General features: G+C 41.3%; 1 protein-coding gene and 1 long non-coding RNA gene across 4 annotated transcripts in view; one reads left to right on the forward strand and one right to left on the reverse strand.

Moving 5' to 3' along the window:
- gli2a (GLI family zinc finger 2a) overlaps positions 1-21,496 on the reverse strand; it is a 159,928-nt gene that overhangs the window by 85,224 nt on the left and 53,208 nt on the right. For all 3 annotated transcript variants that reach the window (XM_089003496.1, XM_089003494.1, XM_089003497.1), the window contains exon 3: positions 6,250-6,355. In XM_089003496.1, the coding sequence (XP_088859622.1) occupies positions 6,250-6,355 (106 nt within the window). The remainder of the gene's footprint in view (positions 1-6,249; positions 6,356-21,496) is intronic.
- On the forward strand, positions 7,254-15,219 carry LOC148894536 (uncharacterized). The gene is made up of 2 exons (XR_016115854.1): positions 7,254-7,414; positions 11,790-15,219. It is a non-coding gene; the product is annotated as an uncharacterized LOC148894536 (long non-coding RNA).

Consider the following 21,496-nt stretch of genomic DNA (forward strand, 5'->3'; position numbering starts at 1 on the left):
ACTAAAACAATATCCATTAAAAGAGGATGCTATTATTGGCATCACTCCTGTAATACGGGATTGGATTGGATTTGCCTTTATTAGTCTCGCAGTGGAGAAATTTACATTTCACAGCAGCAAAGTGAAAGAGAGCAAAGTTATTGTGAAGGCTGGTATTTTGATTGAAGACCCAACTTGTGAATGTAATACACCGATATTTCCTGTTAAAAAAGTTGAATCTGGGGTTTGGAGAATGGTGCATGATTTGCGACAGATAAATACATCCATACAATCACGTGCTCCGTTTGTGCCAGCCCCACACACATTATTGAACTGTTTAAAACCTGACAAAAATGGTTTACAGTAATTGATTTGAGCAATGCTTTTTTTCTCCATTCCGTTGCACAAAAATTCACTGGTTCAGATTTACATTTAATGGAAAACAATATACATATACAAGATTGCCACAAAGGTTTACAGATAGCCCTACAATTTTTTTCACAGGAAATGTCTTCATGTATTGCTAATTTTAAATATCCGGAGACTTCTCAGATTCTTTTGTACGCTGACGACATCTTAATTGCTTCATCGACTGAAGACGAGAACAAGACTGTATCAATAACTTTGTTCCAATATTTAGCGAATACAGGTAACAAAGCTTCTTTGGATAAGTTACAGTTTTGCCAAAAATAAGAGAGAGAGAGAGAGTTGACAACCAAAAGAAAACAGGCAATTTTGCAGGTTCCCCGACCCAAGAAGAAAAAACAGATGATGACATTTTTGGGACTGTGTAATTACTGCAGAACTTGGATTCCGCATTATGCACAAGTCACTCAACCATTATTGATACTCATGTACTAAGACGAAATGTCACTGAAAGACTCTATTCAGTGGACTGAGGAAGGCATCACAGCCTTTACAGAATTGAAACATTTTATAGCCAATACGAGTGTTACAAAAACATGGACAAAAGCTGAGATCAGTTGCATTTTATTCTAAAAGACTGGATCCAGTGGCTGCAGCTCTTCCAGCGTGTGTTAGAGCGGTGTGTGCCGCAGCGTTGGCAGTTCAGTCAGCTGAACTTGTGCGTTTCCATCCCACAATGCTTATGGTACCACACTCGGTTGACTTATTGGGCAGAAGGAAAGACGGTGACGATTTTTACAGACAGCCAATATGCATTTTCCACACTTCACTGCTTTGCAGCCCAGTGGTACCGCAGGGGAATGACTACATCAACCGGGAAGGCGGTTGAACATGCAGATTTATTGGGCGGCTTGTTGAAAACTATCCTCCTTCCGAAAAGTGTGGCTGTATGCAAATGTGCAGCGCACACAAGGGCTAAAGACAGGATTAGCTCGGGTAACGGAGGAGCCGATGCAGCCGCCAAAAAGGCTGCGCTGACCGCTTTCAATCTAGTGAGTCAAGAGACACGTGAATTAGTGCCCACGCAAGTTTTGAAGGATATGCAAGCATTAGCCGTAAAATCCGAAAAGATCTGTGGCTGGCCGATGGTGCTATGCTAGTTGATGGGCTGTATAAAATAGACAATAAACCATGTTTACCGAGAGACATGTTTCCTATGGTGGCTCGGTTGAGCCATGGTAGGTCACATGTATCAACAGAAGGGATGGTGTTTATTGGGATTGGATTTGCCTTTATTAGTCTCACAATGGAGAAATTTACATTTCACAGCAGCAAAGTGATGAAAGGAAAGAAATATAGCAGAAAAGGTATTCCATTTAAGCAGAGGTTTCAACTCATATGCAAAAAAACTTTTGTCTGAGTTGTTTGATATGCTGTAAACACAATCCACAGGGTAATATATGACCAAAAAGAGGCAAATTTCCACAGGAGTCACACCCCTTTGAAGTGGTCCACATGGATTTCATTGAACTAAGCACAAGTGTATAAATACTGTTTAGTGCTAATTGATTCATTCACCAAATGGGTGGAAATCGTGCCTTCAAAGAAATCCGATTCATTATCCGTTGCTAAAGCATTATACAAACATATTATTCCAGAACATGGCATACCAAGAATAATTTGGAGTGATAATGGGCCACATTTTGTTAATGATGTCATAACCAAAATTTGCGAACATTTAGGGATTGCATTAAAGAAACATTGCACATACCATCCACAGAGTGCAGGGTTAGTTGAAACAACGAATGGTACGATTAAAAATCAACTCAGAAAAACCATGGAGACAACAGGCAAACCATGGCCAGAATGTCTGATTTTGGTTAAATTATATATGAGAAAAACACCCACTAATAACGGCTTAACGCCTTTTGATATCTTGCATGGCAGACCTTGCAGACCTTTCATCCATTATGGGAAGGTGTGCCCTGGGAAGAGAATGAATCAGATCCAGGTGCTTTGTTGGCAAAATGGTTGTGTGAAATGTTTACAAGAGAGGTCCAGTCAGCGAGGTGCTGATCAAGGCAATCAAGAGGAAGACCTGGTCTGCACCAAAGTGGGAGGGGCCATTCACCGTGCTGATCACAATGCCAACTGCCATCAAGATCGCCGAAAGAGCCACCTGGGTGCATCAAAGCCATTGCAAGATCGTTCACCAACCGGATCCTGAGCAGGTGGAAGACGGACGGAGCCAAACTACTCACTAGCCATGGGTTTGGTCCACACCATCTTCCTGTACGGACTCGTGGGGGCAATCCAGATGACACACATGAAGCCCCCCACTCCTTCAGCCTGCGAAGTTCCACTATTCTATCCAACGACGTCAGATAAGTGCCCAAACATGGCACATCCTGTAGCCTGCCTGCCACTACAGGCTGCAGGAATAGTTTTGTTTCCCCTTAGCGTCCTTGTGAACAAAGCACAACAAGAGGGTAGCGAGTATACTCCTGGTACACCTTGGGATTCCGTTGCATACCAATCCCGACACAAAATGGGTTCGAGATAGCTGTGCCCAAGAAGCAGCACGAACTGCCGTCAAGATAGCTAGGGATCCCCCAACTGGCCTTTATGACAGAAATCCAACTTGCTATCGTAACCCACAACGTTGCAGGATGCATGGACTTGAGAATCTGTCCTGGGCTTCCTGAACATCACATTGGGTTTCTCGTAACTGTGTGCATGTCATCTGTGGCATCACCAGTCATGACATCGCATTTCCACCATAAACCACACATCAGACTGTCAGCCTGGGTGGAGGCACCTGACAAAACGGCCCAAAGTCCAGGTGTCATGGACGCGTTATATCAACCGTTTGCAGAAGAAAAACATGATGGAATTCGTTGTTATCAAACACCGGTATCGTTATGCTACACTAATTGCTAAGCAAAATAGGAAAAGTGACTGTTTTGTATGCTCTTATATGCCTCATTCTGTGACACAACAACACGTGCATTCGAAGGTATTCGGAGAGAGAATGGCTAGAGCTGCATATTTATTAATATCTTTGCATAGACCCGATCAACATTTTCCGGTTCTTCGTAATGCTTTGAGAGGAGAGATTGTTCGAGGATTAGATACCATTTTGGAACCTGAAAACAGAATTATGACCGAGAGCGGGTTGCTATTACCAGCATGCGTTACTATGTACAGTACGGGTCAAAATGTGGGTTTTATTGACGTGGATAGATGTTTATATGTGCTACCGCTAAACACTAATGTCACTGTTTTGCCCATATCTTCACATCTTTGGTGGTTATGCGGTTGAAAAGTATATTCCTTTATTCCTCCGCGAGCCTACGGTTTGTGTGCACCTGTTACTGTAACTGACAATACTTTCATCATGACCAGTCGTCCAGTGCACCATCATGTGAAGAGAAGAGTATTGTTTAAGCCCCATGATTCGATCTGGGGAACTGATGTTCCAGAACAATTCAAACACTATAGCACGGGTAGTAAGGTAATGTTAGCTCTTTTTCCGCAAATTGGAGTGGCAAAAAAACATGCTACGAATTGAAACAATTGATTACAGATTTCAAGTGTTTGTAAATGCCAGTTTGAAAGTGGATGAAATGCAGAACATCGAAATTGCAGCAATTAGACAAATGGTCCTGCAAAATAGAATGGTTTTGGACCTTTTGACAGCCCCACAAGGGGGCGTCTGTGCTATAGTGGGTGACACTTGTTGTACGTACATACCCGAAGAAGCGAATTCCATAAACATGACTAATGCTTTGTCTGTTATCAGGGATCTCAGAAATGCTATGGCCAAAGATCGACGGCCTGATCACCCGTGGAGCTTTGCCATGCTTTTCGGGGGCCCTTGGTATACGACTTTGCTTAGACTGTTTGTGCCTATCGCGATTGTACTTATTTGCTTAGTCATTGGTTGTATTATTCCATGCTTACGAGCAATGTTAACTCGATGATAACTAATTCTCAGGTGAATTACGCAAATATTTTGTATCAACAAATGCGTGAAGGGGACCCTGCGTTGTAGCTTGGAATTGTACACCATGGCCAGAGTGTGGTTGCTCTCGCCAAAATGGAGGGCCGAGAAGGAATTTTCCTCGTCAATAATTGATTGAATTGGATTTACCTTTAAGACTCTCGCAAATGGAGATGTTGCATATCACAGCAGTAAAGTTATGACAGAGGTTTTTCGCCTTCTCCATGGTATAGAATGGTTCCCTGTGCCATTAGTTATTACGTTCATACATGAAAACCGTTTTGTAAATGTATGTACTGATGTTTAAATGTGCAACAGGGGGGAATGATAGTGTTTTTATACACATCCGTAAGCATTCTATGTTATTTCATGTTTAGTTTAGTCTATATGGATGCATGTAGCTTATTAGATAACTTGTTGCATCAGTAGGATGCAATAAGTATTCATTTCCAGTCTAATGTTCTCCCAACCCCTCCCCGTTGCTGATAGGCCTGGTCGAGACGATGTCATCGCTGCTGTGTGATAAAAAACTAGAAGAAAGGGGCGGACTCTCTCTCTTGGCTCCCCGCTCCGACAAGACATGTTCTTCCATTGTTTACATGAATAAAATAGTTTTTCTGTTCACCATTTATGGTCCCCGCTGGTATTTCATCGTAACACTCCGTTGAACTAAGAACCAGGAAGAGATACAAGAATTAGAATCGAACAAGATAGATAGATGGATGGAATGATGGATGGATGGAGGGAGGGAGGGGGAGAGAGAGAGAGAGAGAGAGAGAGAGAGAGAGAGAGAGAGAGAGAGAGAGAGAGAGAGATAGATAGATAGATAGATAGATAGATAGATAGATAGATAGATAGATAGATAGATAGATAGATAGATAGATAGATAGATAGATAGATAGATTTATGTATTGTGTCTATGCGCATGTGCGTATGGGTCTAGCAGAAAAACATTTCTAAATACATATGTATTTTGCTTTTTTTTATGTCTCATAGGACCGAGAACCCATAATCCTCAAATGACTCAACAGCTGTGAAAGTTTTTGAGCAAATGCCTTACACACACATCCTATCCTTTTTTCCCACGATGACACATGTTCGTATTTGACAAAATTTGATAATCGGGTCTTTTCTGTCTGAAAAGCATCATATCTAGCAAAACCCAATGAGTGAAGCAAGTATGCTTGCCCTTATTTACTATCTATAACATCTGAAGGTGTCAGATGACTGAACATCTCCTGTGTTGTCCTCGTACATAACATATTGAAATAAATATCCAATTGATGTTACAGGTGTCAAATGAAAAGCCTAGGGGCCCGATCTGGCCAATTGCCTCATTTTCGCTGAAGAAAAATCACGTGTGACAACTTGCACGATCCTTGCTAAAATCTTTCCCAAAATGTCAAATTGCCACTCACGTGTAATAAACGTTTTGAATTTGCGATCTTGTTACCTTTTACACACACAGAACAATAGTTGAACAAACTGGTGTAGTTCATTGATTTCTAAATTAGTAATCCATGTGTTTGTTGTTTGCAAATAATAATGCAATGAGACTGAATTTTTTTTACAGTTTCACTGTCATACTGGACCTTCGAGGAAACTCCAAAGTGGCACATTTTTAGACATAGCATGGTCAGCTTTGGGCAGATTCCAACAGAGTTTGACAATCCCCTGCCCATGTTTGTGCCAACATCTCATGTGTGTCAACACTGGATCCAGGGGAAAGTGATTCCTGACCATCCACTTCCACAGTCCTTTGCTATACCCTTTCGTACATTTTTATTTCTGGAGAGGACACCCATTCCGAATTTGTGGCTTTCACACAGAACAGTGAGTCTGGATGAATCCAGTTTAAGAGTCTTTTATGGGTAATATGAAAGAAACTGAAGAAAACTCACCCATGCATGGCGTGTAGGGGGTGGGGTTCAAAATGGTACCGGCCCTCATGGTGTCGCATGTTGACTGGGATGGGTGTGTGAAATGTAGGAAAGATATGGTGCACACCTGTAAAATAAACACAGCATAGAACCTTTTTTAATGAACACAAGAAAAGCAACAAAATAACATCAAACAAGATCTGAGACAGGAAATCCTGGGTAGTGCCCGCCCCACAGCATGAAATGAAACTAACATTTTACACCTGAAACCCAAAAGTAAATGGTACCTTCGCGTGCCATATATGGCTCTTTTGATGATTGCATATGGCCCGCCGATAAAAATAAATATATATTAATAATAATAATACATTTCATTTCTAAGCGCCTCGCTTTTTCGCTGTTCATTTCCTTTTGGGGCTGCAGTTGGCGGAAAGCGCAATTTTGATTGGATGACACTGACCTAGGTTGGCGGAAAGCAATTTTTTTTTTTTATTTGGATGATACTGGCCGTCATGTTTAAACAGGTAAACGCCCCTTTAAATAAACCTGACGAGTAAAACAAAAGACGAGTACACTCCTGCTTGAATGTACCGGAGGATTCGCCTTTGTGGAGAGAAAAGGTTCTGATTCTAATTTGCAGTGAAACAATACCATCGTAGAAACAGTCGAATGTCAGTGACATTTTAACAAGCCCTATGTTAACGTTAGCATCAATATAATATATTGCAGATAGCAAGTGTGGAAGCTAATGAGCCGTGTGCAGGCTAGCTAGCAGTAACTTCGCCTATGGACCTGGCAAGTTGACTTTCATTCCGATCGTTTGGCTGGATTTTTACCAATCATGAGGAACGGAAAACCATTCATGTTAACGGTTATTTTAAAAGTTATTTTAAATACAGTGATACCTCAACTTACCAACACCTTATCTTACGAACTTTCCGTCTTACGAACGTCAAATTTATGAAAATTAAACCTTATAATAAACACTATTTTGATAATACACATCCACCACCACACCCCTCCCATTGAATGCACACGTCGATCGCCTACTTGGAGCTTTTTGCTGATAAGTTTACTATGATGGGACCGAAAAAAAAAACACCACAGGCTCGTGTTCAGCCCAAGAAGACACCAAATGAAATCACCGTCGCTGAGAAGAAGGAGATAATTGAAAAACACAAACGAGGTATGCATTTGTGTGATTTAGTGGCCGAGCACGGCTATGCTAAGTCAACCATTGCGACCATTCTCTGGAACAGAGAAGCCGTCAAAGGTGCGTCTGTTGCAAAAGGTGTTTCCATGGTCTCAAAGTGACGGTCTCGGGCAATTGAAGAAGTTGAAAAACTTCTGTTAATTTGGATTAACGAAAAGCAGCGATCCGGCAACAGTGTGAGTGAGGTATTTTATGCGAGAAAGCACGGCTAATTCACGCCGATATCGCCATACGTCAACCTGGAAGTTCGGCGCTTATTGAGTATTTTAAAGCCAGTAACGGATGGAAGAGGATATGGCTGCAGCATCAAGTGAGCCCATAAAGGCAATGTTGGCAAAGTGGAATGATGTGCAGGCTTTTACCGAACAGTTCCATCCAGAAAAGGCTGTGGCTATGACAATCATCAACATGATGAACGATAATGTGATGCCTCAGCTTCGTAAGACCTTACAAGTCAGAAAGCAACAGGTGTCAATTAAGAGGTTTTTAATAAGCAAAAATGATGAGGAGTCTGCAGAGAAAAAAGAAGAGAAGCCACATCAGTTGTTGAAAAGTGGCCGCGCGTGCGTGTTTGCGTGTGTGTGCGTGTGTGTGTGTGTGTGTGTGTGTGTGTGTGTGTGTGTGTGTGTGTGTGCGTGTGTGTATGTGTCTGTGTGTGTGTGTGCGCGTGCGTGCGCACGTGTGTGTGGCTCTCACTGAAAAACATTTGTTAATACTTTACTTTTATGGCTCTCTCAGTAAAAAAGGTTCCTGACCCCTGTTCTAGAATGTAGACCGTATCCGGCCGTATCCGTATCCGTATCCGGCCCGTCAGCACATTTGGCCCTGAACAATACCAGAGATGCTATCAGATTTTTTTCCGATTTGGCCTTCAGAAAAATAAAAAATCATTTTACAAGTCAAAGGTCGGTTTTCGATCATTATCTGTTCCTATTTTAATCAATGTAATCAATGTATGTTGTTTATAATGGCGATTGAACAATACAAACACGCCTGCTCACAATAGAACGCTAAATAAGTCGGTCACAATGCGACGCGACGCACAAAATTGACGTATGAGGAAGTGGAGGGGAGTCTGGTGGTACATTCTGGTGCGCTCAGTTTGGCGCTCTATTTGGTCCCAGACCCGTTTTCTCTTGTAAACCTTCCTATGGTAAGAGAAAAAATTGATTCAGAAAGCAGGGTATTTAACCTGCAGTGGACAAATGATTATTTTTATGTTCAAGGCTGTTTGTCTCATCTGTCAAGAGACGGTGGCGGTATTCAAAGAATACAATCTTCGCCAACACTATGAATCCCGTCACAAAGACAAGTACGATAGCTTGCAAGGCCAAATACGAGCAGACAAACTCTCAAAGCGAAAAGTGGACTACTATCTCATAGAATACATTTGTACGCCAAGCTCAGCTGAAGAAGGCATCCGTTTGGGCCAGCTTTTGGGTTGCTAAACTGATAGCAAGCAGCGGTAAGACTTTCACGGATGGAGAGTTTGTTAAGAAAGGCATGGATGCTGTCACGCAGCAGTTGTGTCCCGAGAAGAAAGATGCATATAATAACCTGAGTTACAGAACTGTGATGGTCTGAGAGACGCATTCAAGCCCAACAGTCTCATTGACTTCTATGCCGTCCTCCCAAACGACACATATCCAAACATCAAAAAACACGCAATGAAAATGCCCAGTTTTTGGCAGCACATATATCTGTGAGAAAAGCTTTTCTCGCACGAAACTGCTGAAATCTCCGATGAGATCAAGATTGACAGAACATTTGCATCAGTGCTTGAGACTGGCTGTAACTAGAATGGAACCTCATATTCAACTTCTCACCAGCCAGACGCAGACCCACAGTTCACACTGATGAACATACATAGGTAAGCTCACTTTTATGACTTGAATGAGTCATTCTGAGCATAAACAAATATAATCATAATAAAATCTACTGGGATAAAATCAATCTTTACAACCATACTGGTAGTGAAATGTATTGTGCTGTGTAGGTGCTGTATCACTTAGTTCACTTTCTCAACCTGCTTCCTTTGTGGTTTTCACAGGGAAGTTGATGAGAGCTGCAAACAGCGGTGTCTACAAGCCTACTGGAACTTACAAAAGGATAAGGAAGGAACACAAGAACTCACAAGAGACTGCTCATATGTGTCAGAGAGATTCTGCTCTGACAACAGAGCTGAACTTTTATCTGTTAAGATTGCGCATGGCACAACAGAAAGTTAATGTTCCATGGCTTTTTTCTATGAAGAACACAGAGAGAGTTATTTAGTTACTATTTATTTCATAAATAGTGTTATTTATTTCCTGTTTTTCTATGAAGAACCCAGAGAGTTATTTAGTTATTATTTATTTCATAAATAGTGTTATTTATTTCCTGATTTTTTTTTCTGTGAAGAACTCAGAGGGGGTTATTTAGTTATTATTTATTTCATGAATAGATTTATCGATGAGAAGGTTTCTTCAGCCGTCATCTGTACAATTTTGAAGGTTTGCTGACGAAGCCTCAGCGAACTAAAGTCTGACTGGTCGTATCGGCCCTATTTATATATATATATATATATATATATATATATATATATATATATATATATATATATATATATATATATATATATATATATATATATATATATATATATATATATATATATATATATATATATATATATATATATATATATATATATATATTATTATATATATATAAATAGGGCCGATACGACCAGTCAGACTTTAGTTTGCTGACGAAGCCTCTTGGATAGGAGGCGAAACGTCCGAAACCTTCAAGATTGTACAGATGACAGCTGAAGAAACCTTCTCATCGATGCACCACTCCTGTACGACTGAGAGCTTACACAGACGAATAGATTTATTATTTGTTTTCTGACTTTTTTTCTGGAAAGAACCTGGAAAGGGTTATTTGGTGTTGTGTGGCTTTCTGGAAAACAATTTTTTTAAGCTCCCCTACGATCGTCACACTTTTTCTGTTACAAATTGACACCCGCCCCCCATCACAGAACGGAAAAGTTATGTGGCCCTCGCAGGAAAAGGTTTGGGGACCCCTGATGTAGACTGTTGCTGCCTCATGCCTGAAGAGCTGCATTTAATTAATGGGTTTTGGGATCCAATAATACCAACAGGAATTTTACACGACAATGAAAGTGTTTTTATGTGGGAGATAAAGAATGCACAAACACAATTTCCTGCCATAAAATGGTCTGTAGGCTTATGGGAAGCCTCATTAGAACAACACACAGCTGATCTTCATTAATCACTGTCACTATAGGCTCAGTGAAGTAGATTCTAGTTTTGAGTTCAGTTGTGGGAGCGCTTTGATAAAAATCTTTCTTAAATGTTAGCCTTTAAGAAAGGGATTATCATATTATTCTGAACACATTTGCCATAGTACGGATAATACAGTACATATGTATGTAACATCAATCAGCATGTTCACACACACACTCTAGAATGGGCCCTTACTGACATTCTTCACTTATACTTAGCGAACCTTTGTCAATAGATTGTGGCGGCTCGGAAGATGATCTGATACCCACATTAAACCAGGGTGTCATTCGCATCATCTTCCAGTGAAGCAAAACACAAGATAACAGATCACATCTTGAGCAATGATACAGTCGGTGTCGCTTTGATCACAACAATAGCCTTTTATACCACAAAGACCATGTAGGAAATTAATATGCCTTTCTTTCTTTCTTTCTTTCTTTCTTTCTTTCTTTCTTTCTTTCTTTCTTTCTTTCTTTCTTTCTTTCTTTCTTTCTTTCTTTCTTTCTTTCTTTCTTTCTTTCTTTCTTATACTTGCACTATGTGCAGTTTTTTATGAAACAGTTTTGCACATTTACAGTATACAGTTGACATTTTTATTTTACTATGCTGAGAATATCTTGTTTTCTATCCTTTCACCCCCCACCCCATCCCCCTTTCAAATTGCTGCTATGGACTGCAAATTTCCCCATTGTGGGACGAGTAACGGTTTTCTGATTCTGATATTTTTAATTATTCTATGAAGCAATTATACAGATTGTGGTTTCTAACTTTTATCGCAATTTATTTTCAAGTGACATTAAACATACCTGTATCGAACGATGAATGGGTTCATTTGCGCTGCTAATTTAATTAATAGCATAAATGCATATATTAACGTTAATAAGCGGTATACAAATTATACTACTAACAGAAATTGATCCGGGGAAAAAAATTACCCTAGGTGTGAGCACAAATGGTAGTTCGTTTCTGTGTGCCCTGCGATTGGCTCACAGTTGATTCAGGTATATACGTTGTCATGATGCCAAAAGAAATGTTAAATAATTTCGTTTTTTTTCTAGATTTCGGAGGGAGAAAGGTGCACATTTCTCCCCATCCAAAAAGTAGAGTCGGGCGACCACTAATTGTCTCTGAGAAGGTGATTGAAACCACCTGGGAATGGCCAATTGCCGCTGGGACCTGATTGGCCAGAAGCTCAAGTGAACCACCTTTAAAACCAGAATGAGGAAGTCACTTGAGGGAGTAAGAAGAGGGAGAAAGGACAGCCTGAAGAGCAGTGTTACCTGTGATCTGCCGAAAACCGACATCCATTGCGACTACAAATAGAGAACACTCAAAATATCCTTCCTGAATCTGGATGAGTGAACTTTTATCATCTTTCCGCCTGCTTGCTGTCTCGCCGCAAAACAATCGGTGGCAGTGGTGGGATCATTTCACCCTGCTTGAAGAAGGTGGGATCGTTATGCCTTGCTGAAGTGGAGAAAGATAAGAGGAAGCCGAGATGAAGAAGGTGGGACGAGGAAGAAGTCGTGCAGCACGGGCCAACCAAACTGAACTGGAGAGTTCTGAAGAGGATCAAGGAAACCAGGAGCTTGAGTTGCCCCAAGAAGATGACATTCCTTTTTACCATGAGGTGTCTGACAGTTGCCAAGCCAAGGCTGGAACTGAGCAGAGATGGAACCAGTGGTGAAGCCTAAGCCTCAGACAGTGAGTACAACCAGGGCTCAACTTGAGGAATTGGTGAAATAAATCAGAAATTTCATGCAATATTCTAAACATAGGGAGGGGTTGTTGATTGAACAGATCAACCAATTAAGAGATCAGATGCACCACAACAAGCATGACTAGACTTGATAGTCAATCGAGTCAACATTATCCTCCTCTAAAACCATAGCCCCAAAACACTGACCCTCGAACATCCAGGCCAACAAACCTTCCTCCGGCACAAGAAACTCCCATCCCTACGATATGCCAAACCTCCACAGTTTCCTCGTCCAAGTCGGACTGCAATTCCCATGGTTTCTGAACCTAGAATTCCAGAACTGAGAGAGGGTGAGGATGCAGAAAGTTGTGATCGAATGAGGGGACTGTACGGGGAGGTGGGTGCGCCCTGATCGCCGCAGCAAGGATTGGATTGGAGAGGTCGTTATTCCGGAGCGGTATTTGAGAGTTCTTCAACCTGAGGCCCGCATTTGGGCAAAAAGCACATGAAGGAGAGAAGGGGGAAAGAGAGAGAGGGAGAAAGGACAGCCCGGACAGCAGTGTTACCTGTGATCTGCCGAAAACCGACATATATTGCGACTGCAAATAGAGAACACTCAAAATATCCTTCCTGGATCTGGATGAGTGGACTTTTATCATCTTTCCGCCTTCTTGCTGTCTCGCCGCGAAACAATCGGTGGTCGTGGTGGGATTGTTTCGCCCTGCTTGAAGAAGGTGACTTTATTTGAAGTCAGCGACTTCAAATAAAGAAAACTCAAAATATCCTTCCTGGATCTGGCTGAGTAAACTTTTATCATCTTTCCCCCTGCTTGCTGTCTCGCCGCATAACAACGTATACATAAGAATCACCACCTTCAACGTTGAAATAGGGTGGAGTGGGGAAGTGGGCAAAAAAACAAAATATCCCTGTGTCTGTGTACATGTTATTAATGTAGTGTATCAAGTGTATGGGTTCTAAACTGATTCTCTACATTGAGAGGAACAAGATGAGGTGGCTCACTCATCTGATTACGACGACTCCACAGTGATCAAGAACACACAAGGGAGAATGTCTCCCTCGTGTTCTTGAACTTGAAAATGTTGGGATAGCCCTTGAAGAGCTGGACCAAGCATACAGAGAAGAGGAAGAAAATTAATGGATGACTGCATTGGCTGTGTGTGTGTGCGTGTGTGCGTGTGTGTGTGTGTGTGTGTGTGTGTGTGTGTGTGTGTGTGTGTGTGTGTGTGTGTGTGTGTGTGCGTGCGTGTGAGGGGCGGGGAGAGAAAGAGAGCAAGAGAGAGAATGTATGTTTGAATGGGATAACAGCGGCCATTACATTTGTGCACTTTGTCGAAAGGAGCTTTGTGAAGTTAATTTAGTTCCCTGTATTATTATTATTATTATTAATAATAATAATAATAATAATAATAATAATAATAATAATAATAATAATACGTTCAATTTCTAAGCGGCTTTCAAAACAAACGGACACTATACAGTTACAGGATAAGATTGTTTTTTCTTCTGCGGCAGCCAGGCACATCACCTCAAACCGGAAGTTGGGCAGATCTGACACATCCAATATGACGGACACAATGAATTATTATAACCACTAAGAGGTTATAAAATGTATGATTTGTAGTGGTTGTGATTGGAATCCAACCATTTCAGGTGTCGACCACCTACTGCCCATGGTCAACTGGTATCGGATTCAGCATGCACGCAACCCTCACAACACGAGCTCCGTTGCATCAAGACAACTCAAAATCAGCTATGTAAAACAATTTTCATCTGAGACACCTCTGTCAGGTCATAATCTGTTTAGTCTGTGGACAGCATTAGAAAGTTGAAACTTTGCATTATTTGATGACCTTAATGTTTGGCAGGGTCTTTGAATTGAACAATGATCACAAGTGCAGGTCGGCACTGTGAAAAGTGAGACAAGTCAGTGGCTGTATGCTAAGACATAATTATTATCTGTGTTGATCTTCTTCTTTTCCTTTCGGCTTTTCCCTTCAAGGGGTCGCCACAGCAAATCAGTGTCCTCCATCTTTAGAGGTTTGATCCGCATGTTTGTTTTGGCAAAGTGCAAAGAAGGCATTACTAAATCCCTTTGTCGTTATGATTTGGAGAAATAAGTATTGGATCACTCAATTTTCTTTTGTGCATTTAAGCAAGATGTGATTACATGAGACCGGAAGAGAAGGTTCTACTTTTATGCAACTTGGAACTGTACTCTACAAGAGTTAACAAATGTGAAAACTCATTGTAAATTTAAAATTAAATTTCTGATGTACCGTATTTTCCAGTGTATAAGACACACCAAAAAGCCTTCATTTTCTTCAAAAGATGACCTTGCGCCTTATACGCAGGTGTGCCTTATATGTGAAGTAACAGTTAGCCACAACAGGCCTCGCAATTACTGTCAGCAGCCACCGACTCCATTTCCCCCTGTAGAAGTAGTGCGTAGCCCCAACCTCTACTGCAGCGGCTTATAATTTTATTATTTAATTGAATATATTAGTATTATCATTATCATTATTATTATCATCAGAATAAGAATCAGAACCAGAAAACCTTTATTCGGCCCACAATGGGGAAATTTGCCATCCACAGCAGCAATTTGAAAAAGGTATGGGGTGGTGGAGTAAAAGGATAGAAAACAAGATATTCTAAGCATAGTAAAATAAAAATGTCAACTGTATACTGTAAATGTGCAAAACCGTTTCATAAAAACTGTACATAGTGCAAGTATCAAGAAAGGCATATTGATATACATAGTGCACATATCAAGAAAGGCATATTGTTATATGTAGCTGTGTTGCATCAACCCATATTTACGGTACAAGTGTCAAGTGTCCAGTTTATTTGTTTTCACATGTGATTATTATTATATCGTGGTGTGCCTTATTTTACAAACACTTTTATATATGTATTAAATTATATTTGGAAAACTTTCATTCATTGAAGGTGTGTCTTACAGTCCGATGCGCCTTATACAGCGGAAAATACGGTACCTCCCTTACCATATGACATGTAATAATTTCAAGTCAAATACAAGAAAAACATATACAAGTGACACACAGACACATTTTATATGAGTCGTTTTTTCTTTGTAGCGACAAAACCTCAAATGTTTTTCTCCCTCTAAAAAATTGATAAACTGTACCATGAAGAGTAAAATTGAAACACATATCATTAGATGGTCACAGATTTTCGGCCTGCACTTGTTATTGAGCTCATGTAGTGGGCTCTGTGTTTCCATTGTTAGCTTTGCCACTGGATGTCAGCCAGAGGCTCTCTCCAGCTTTTGTATGGCGGACAGTTAGCGATTGCAGAGTCAACACATGTACAATGCCAAGTGAGGCACCCTATAAATGCACGTGTTAAAATAAGAGCATGGATAAAGGGGTCTGAGTTTGCTTTCTCAAGTGGGACCAGACGTTTGGGCACTTTGTGAATGACGCCACATTCTTTGGAGAGTCTGTCACATCTTGGGTGGAGAGAACAGAGAGGGCCCAAGAGGCGAGAAACATGAGGATAGGCGGCCATTCCAAGTCAGCACTGCTCTGGGACATATTCCAGCCGACTTTTTTTATTATAATGTTTTTAAATCTTTATATATTTATGTTTTGTTTGACTGGAATAAGGCAGTGAATGCACAGGATAAAGGAATTCATGATGCAAGCCTGGTTGCTCAATTTATTTCACAGGTGCAAATCCAATGTGGAGGACAAGTTTTAAGTCAGTATGTTGATAAAAGGGCCAATTGCGCCATTATGGGGGTGAGCACAGCCCACCCCTGTCCAAGCTGCTCCTGCCACATTCCCTTAAAATGTGATACACTAACATGTCACATGTAGATATCACAGCAGAGAAGTACACCGCAATCTTTGAGTGACAACTGCCACTTTGCTGATGTGACAACAGAGGGTTTGATGCCCACTGATGATGAAGGAAATACCCTCTGAATTAAATATGATGACAACCATGTGTACATTATGTCTGTGCTGCATTGGATCTGTCATCCTCCGGCTGAATGGAAATTAACTAAAATTTCTTCTGATCAGCTGTGACACTAATTTTGGAGTAACTTTCTGCCACCAAAGTCCTCGTCAAAGTGTCTTGACGAGGACACACGCAGGGTGATGCAGCAGAGTCGTCTGCTAAATTGACAAACAAGCGCAAGAAACCTTAGTCTTGCACAAAATTCAGGATGCAACAACATTTCTGCATGCACTGTCTGAGACAATAGAGCCTTTAGTGACGAATGCTGATGGAATGCGTGAGACCTTTGTGTGGGTAGTCGTTGCTTTCTAATATGCATTTATGAGAACCCAGAGGGTGGTCAAATCAGTAATCAAAAATAGAAAAAAACATGCATAGTGAGACCCTTTGAATAATTAAAAAGGAGAGTCGTCTTTTCCTTTTGGCTTTTCCCTTCAGAGGTTGCCACAGCAAATCAGTGTCCTCCATCTTCAGAGGTTTGATTCGCATGTTTGTTTTGGTCAAGCTTTTACGTTGGATGCCCTTCCTGACACAACCCTCTGTATTCATCTGGGCTTGGGACAGCACAATAAGACACTGGCTTGTGTCCCCTGTGGCTACAGAACAAGCAACTCTCTGAACTTAATAAAGATGAAGATGCTCAATAAAAGGCTCCCACACACAAAATGGTCATCAGCACAGCAACATTCAAATAAAGTAAAACTATACTCACAAAACGATAGTAAACATTGAAAAATAAAATTGACCAGAGTAAGAACATATTGATTCATACAAAACAGCCAAAGCACAAACTGTGTTTATGATTTGTATTCAATTTCACTGAACAGGCCGTACATCCAATTATTTAGTGTTAAAGAACTTTAATTTTGGGTTTTCAGTTCTGTCATTTGTGTCAAACATTCTGCCAAGCAACAGGTTGAGCTTGCGATCGCCTCCTTTTTGATTTGGATTGTCGAGCACTGTTTTGATCTCACAATGAAAGCAATACCAATGCACAGTGAAACCTTGGCTTACGAACTTAATTGGTTCCCAGACAGAGTGTCTAAGGCAGGGGTGGACAAACATTTTGACACCGCATTTGGTTCTAAAATTTGACAGAGGGGCCGGGCCAGGAGCATTTGGAGGGAGTGTTTGGGCCGGAAATACTAAACCTAAAGCATTAAAGGACAACCGAAGCCTCCGGACAAGTTATGTCCATAATTTGTAAAATCACTTCAAATGACTTTGACAGAGCGTATTTTACAAAGATTCCACAGCATATAGCTATAGTTATTAGTAATATTAAAACTTGCGCTGAATATTCATGAAGTCTTGTTTTCGAGTTGATGACGACCCCCATGAGACGTCACGTTTGGACCGCCCCTGACCGAGAAAGCGACACACAGTGCATTTTGGGTACTTTCTTTCGTCTGAAAACTTTGTGTTGATCCGTGTTGATGGCGAAATTAGTAGGAAAACACATAAATAACGTCATGGTGAATCGTTGTGTGTTGCACCAAGACAACTATTTGATATTCGCTGACACAAATTCCCAGCTGACAAATCAGCCCATTTCTAATGGAGCTTGGGGGCAATCTTCTGCATTTTGTGGGTGCGACATTGCTGTCATTGACGGCTAGAATTGATATGGGAGGACTCCTTGAATCAATTGCAAACATTTATGCTTTCCTCTTCAGAACTATTTGAATCATATTCATAACTGGATGAGTAACAAGAAAACATATTCTCCGAATCTGAAGCCATTGTTTTGATTCTCGAGCAAGGCAAGACGTCTTGTCGTGACGTCACGAACAAGGGGGTGGGACCTTCTGAAACTGGCCATTTCCAGATTCATTTTGAAGTCATTTTTATTGGTGTTTTTCATTTAACTAAAAATATCAGCCTACCTGATTTGGGTATTTTAGATGCGATAAAACGTTTTTCTGATGTCAGTGGGAAACAAAAAAAAATGGTCTCAAGGAATATGGCGTTTACATACTATTTCGCAGATACTTGGAGGAGGAAATGGAAATAGATTAAAATAACATATGCACTGTGATTTATCAAGAACATTTATTGAAAAATGGAATCACTTTCAACATTCAAAACATATTATTACACAACGAAGTATTCAAGCTCAATAATACCTACTTGTGTTAAATTCCGCCAAATCATAGATGGTTTGTCCTGACCGCACGCTCAACAAACTCTCCACTGACACGTGTACCGTCTCCGAGCACACAAACATAGGCTACCTGCAGTGAAATTTGCATACTCGGCACGGCAGCAAATCAGAAGCCTGCTTCTTTCTTCCGGACTTTCGCAAGCGTTATAAAGTCGTGCAATTGCATGTCATTTTCCAAAATAGATGCACAGTACCTCAGCCCAGAAGAAAGATTCAAAAGAAGCTAACAACATATGTGACGCTACAAAACGTAAATTTACATTAAACAGTGACTGTAAAGTGTACGTGAGACTTATGAAAGGGGCTTCGTGGCTCATAGGAAGCAATGTAAACGTTGCATTGTGCACCACAATGACAATCGACTATTGCAGCAAAATCTACAGCCATGCACATTTACCGTAAATTAAGCAAGGTAGCATTTGTAGTAGGTACATTCTCGATTTAAAAAAAAACGTTATACTTTGTGGCAATTTTTTTAATGTGATTAGTTGTCTCATTGTGCTTCAAGTTGTGGAAAATGGGGCAGGGAACTTTTCAGTTATCTGCCCTGTTGTCCGCTGACTTTTTGTCATGAGTTTCAGACACTGTTTTTACTATAATCTAAACTTTTTTACTAAAGTTCGGCGGGCCGGATTAAAAAGCCTAACGGGCCGTATGTGGCCCGCTGGCCGTAGTTTACCCATGTCTGCTCTAAGGCGAAAAGTGTGTATCCCCCCAAAAAAAAATTCCCATAGGAAACCATTAAAATGAGAATAATCCGTTCCCAGGTCTCCATAAAATATCATTTTCAAATAAATAAGCCTTAAAACTACACACAACATACCTTATCCAATGTATAATAAATGTGTTATTGTATTGTAATGAAAGAAATACACTGCACTGTTTAATAAAGTCACTTTATTTACATTTGTGATGGTCGTTGATGGCTCTTAATTGACACATGTTGCTTTCTGACTTGTAAGATCTTACGAAACTGTGGCATCACATTATCATTCATCATGTTGATGATTCTCATAGCCTTTTCTGGATGGAACTGTTCAATAATAGCCTGCACATCAACTCCCGAATGACCTGCTTCTGCTTGTCCTCTTGAAGGCAAATCCTCTGTGTTGAGGACCTCATTATGGTCAGCAACAAGCTCCTCGATGTCATCTGCATCCACTTCGAGTCCCGTAGGTGCTGGCAGTAATTTTATTACAACAAAAGGTGCGAGTCCGATGATTCCACGGACGCGGAATAAAACGTGACAAAAGAAGGAGGGGGGTGGGAGATCCGTCCAACACATTTGCGATCCCAGAAAGCACCAAACTTAACGCGGTCGCGGCTAACAATCTCCTCGGGCAAAGCAAACTCTTGAACTTGCCAGCACAAGACACAGCGAGGCGCGAGGCGTCGTAATCATGTCACTGGTGAGGTGACAGCGACTCGTTGAAATGTCCCAGTATCGGTGATGAGGGAATCAACATGCACACCACGCACATTCGCGATCCCGGAAAGCACCGAACTTATGCGATCGCGGCTAACAATCACCTCGGGAAAAGCAAACTCTTGGACTGGGCATCACAAGACACAGCGAGGTACGAGGCGCCGTAATCATGTCACTGGTGAGGTGACAGCGACTCGTTGAAATGGCGGCGGCCCTGCCCCAGCTGTGAACTTGCATGTGACAATTTCAGTGTCATTAGTCACGTGTAAGCATCGACTAAATAACGCCTTTGTGTAAAGCTTCTAGGCAAAGGATGGTAGCAATGGTGGACGGCTCTTTATTTGTAGAATGGTCATAGAAAGTAGTGACACACAGCGTGAGAGATGTGTCAGGCTGAGATTCACATGACAACCGCGGTGTGCACATGTGACGCCACAAACGCAAACCTTGTTCGTGTTTATCAATGATCTCCTTCTTCTCCTCGACGGTGATTATTAGGGGATCATCTTGCATTCATTTCCTAATAGTAAAATTATATGCAAAAAGCTCCTCGGAAGTGACCGACGTGTGAATTCAGAGAGAGGGGGTGTGTAAAGGTGCGCCGACTGGAGCGCTGTTCGGTCGTGTGCTTCCGCCAAAGATCCGAAGATCACTCCGCCAGCCGTGGTGGGTAAGTATCGCGAAAATTAGTGCGTATTCATAAACCGAAAAGTTAGTACGGTAAGGTGTTCGTAAGCCGAGGTCTCACTGTATTCCCATTTGAGTCTCATGACTTCAGGAGGTAGATGGAAAATCAATTTTCATTGTGAAGCTGCGGAACAGGACTGTCATGAATTGAAGCATCGAGACTGCTCATGTATTTGAGGAAGTCCTCAACAACAATAATCATGATGCACTCAGAGACCAGGCCAGGACCAAATGAAAAAAAAAAACATTGTTGTGCTCTGAAAAAAAAGTGCAGGGGGAGAAAGACAACAAGAGGCGGGGAGAAAAAGAGATGGTAACAGTGAAAGTGAGACACGAAAAGCGGAAACGTAGAAGTAGAGGTGGGGGTGCTCAAATTGGACAGGAAATTCCAGCAGCAAAACTTGGCCAAACTACACAGTGCAGTGCCAATGGCTATACACAAATTCGCATATACGTGCATGAGCCCATTCACACACTCACACACACACACACATTTTTCTAACAAGGTGGGGACTTGGTGTGTGAAGTATTTGCCACCCTCCCCTACACACGCACACCATTGGCACATCATTTGCTCTGATCATCTCTTCTTTCGACCACAATACATTTTCAGGCTTCACGGGGGACACATTTACAGGTCAGACTTCATGGAGGGCGGGAGGGGGGGATTTTCATTTACCATCAGAGAGAGATCCTCTGCTAGCAAATATTGGTTGATGGGCAGCCTCCCTCATTTGTGTTTTTTCAGTGACGTTTTTTCAGGGGAGGCAGGGGAGGCCGT

This window comes from Hippocampus bargibanti, linkage group LG08, assembly GCF_051943395.1.
Source record: "Hippocampus bargibanti isolate YZ-2025 linkage group LG08, ASM5194339v1, whole genome shotgun sequence".
Classification (NCBI taxonomy): domain Eukaryota; kingdom Metazoa; phylum Chordata; class Actinopteri; order Syngnathiformes; family Syngnathidae; genus Hippocampus; species Hippocampus bargibanti.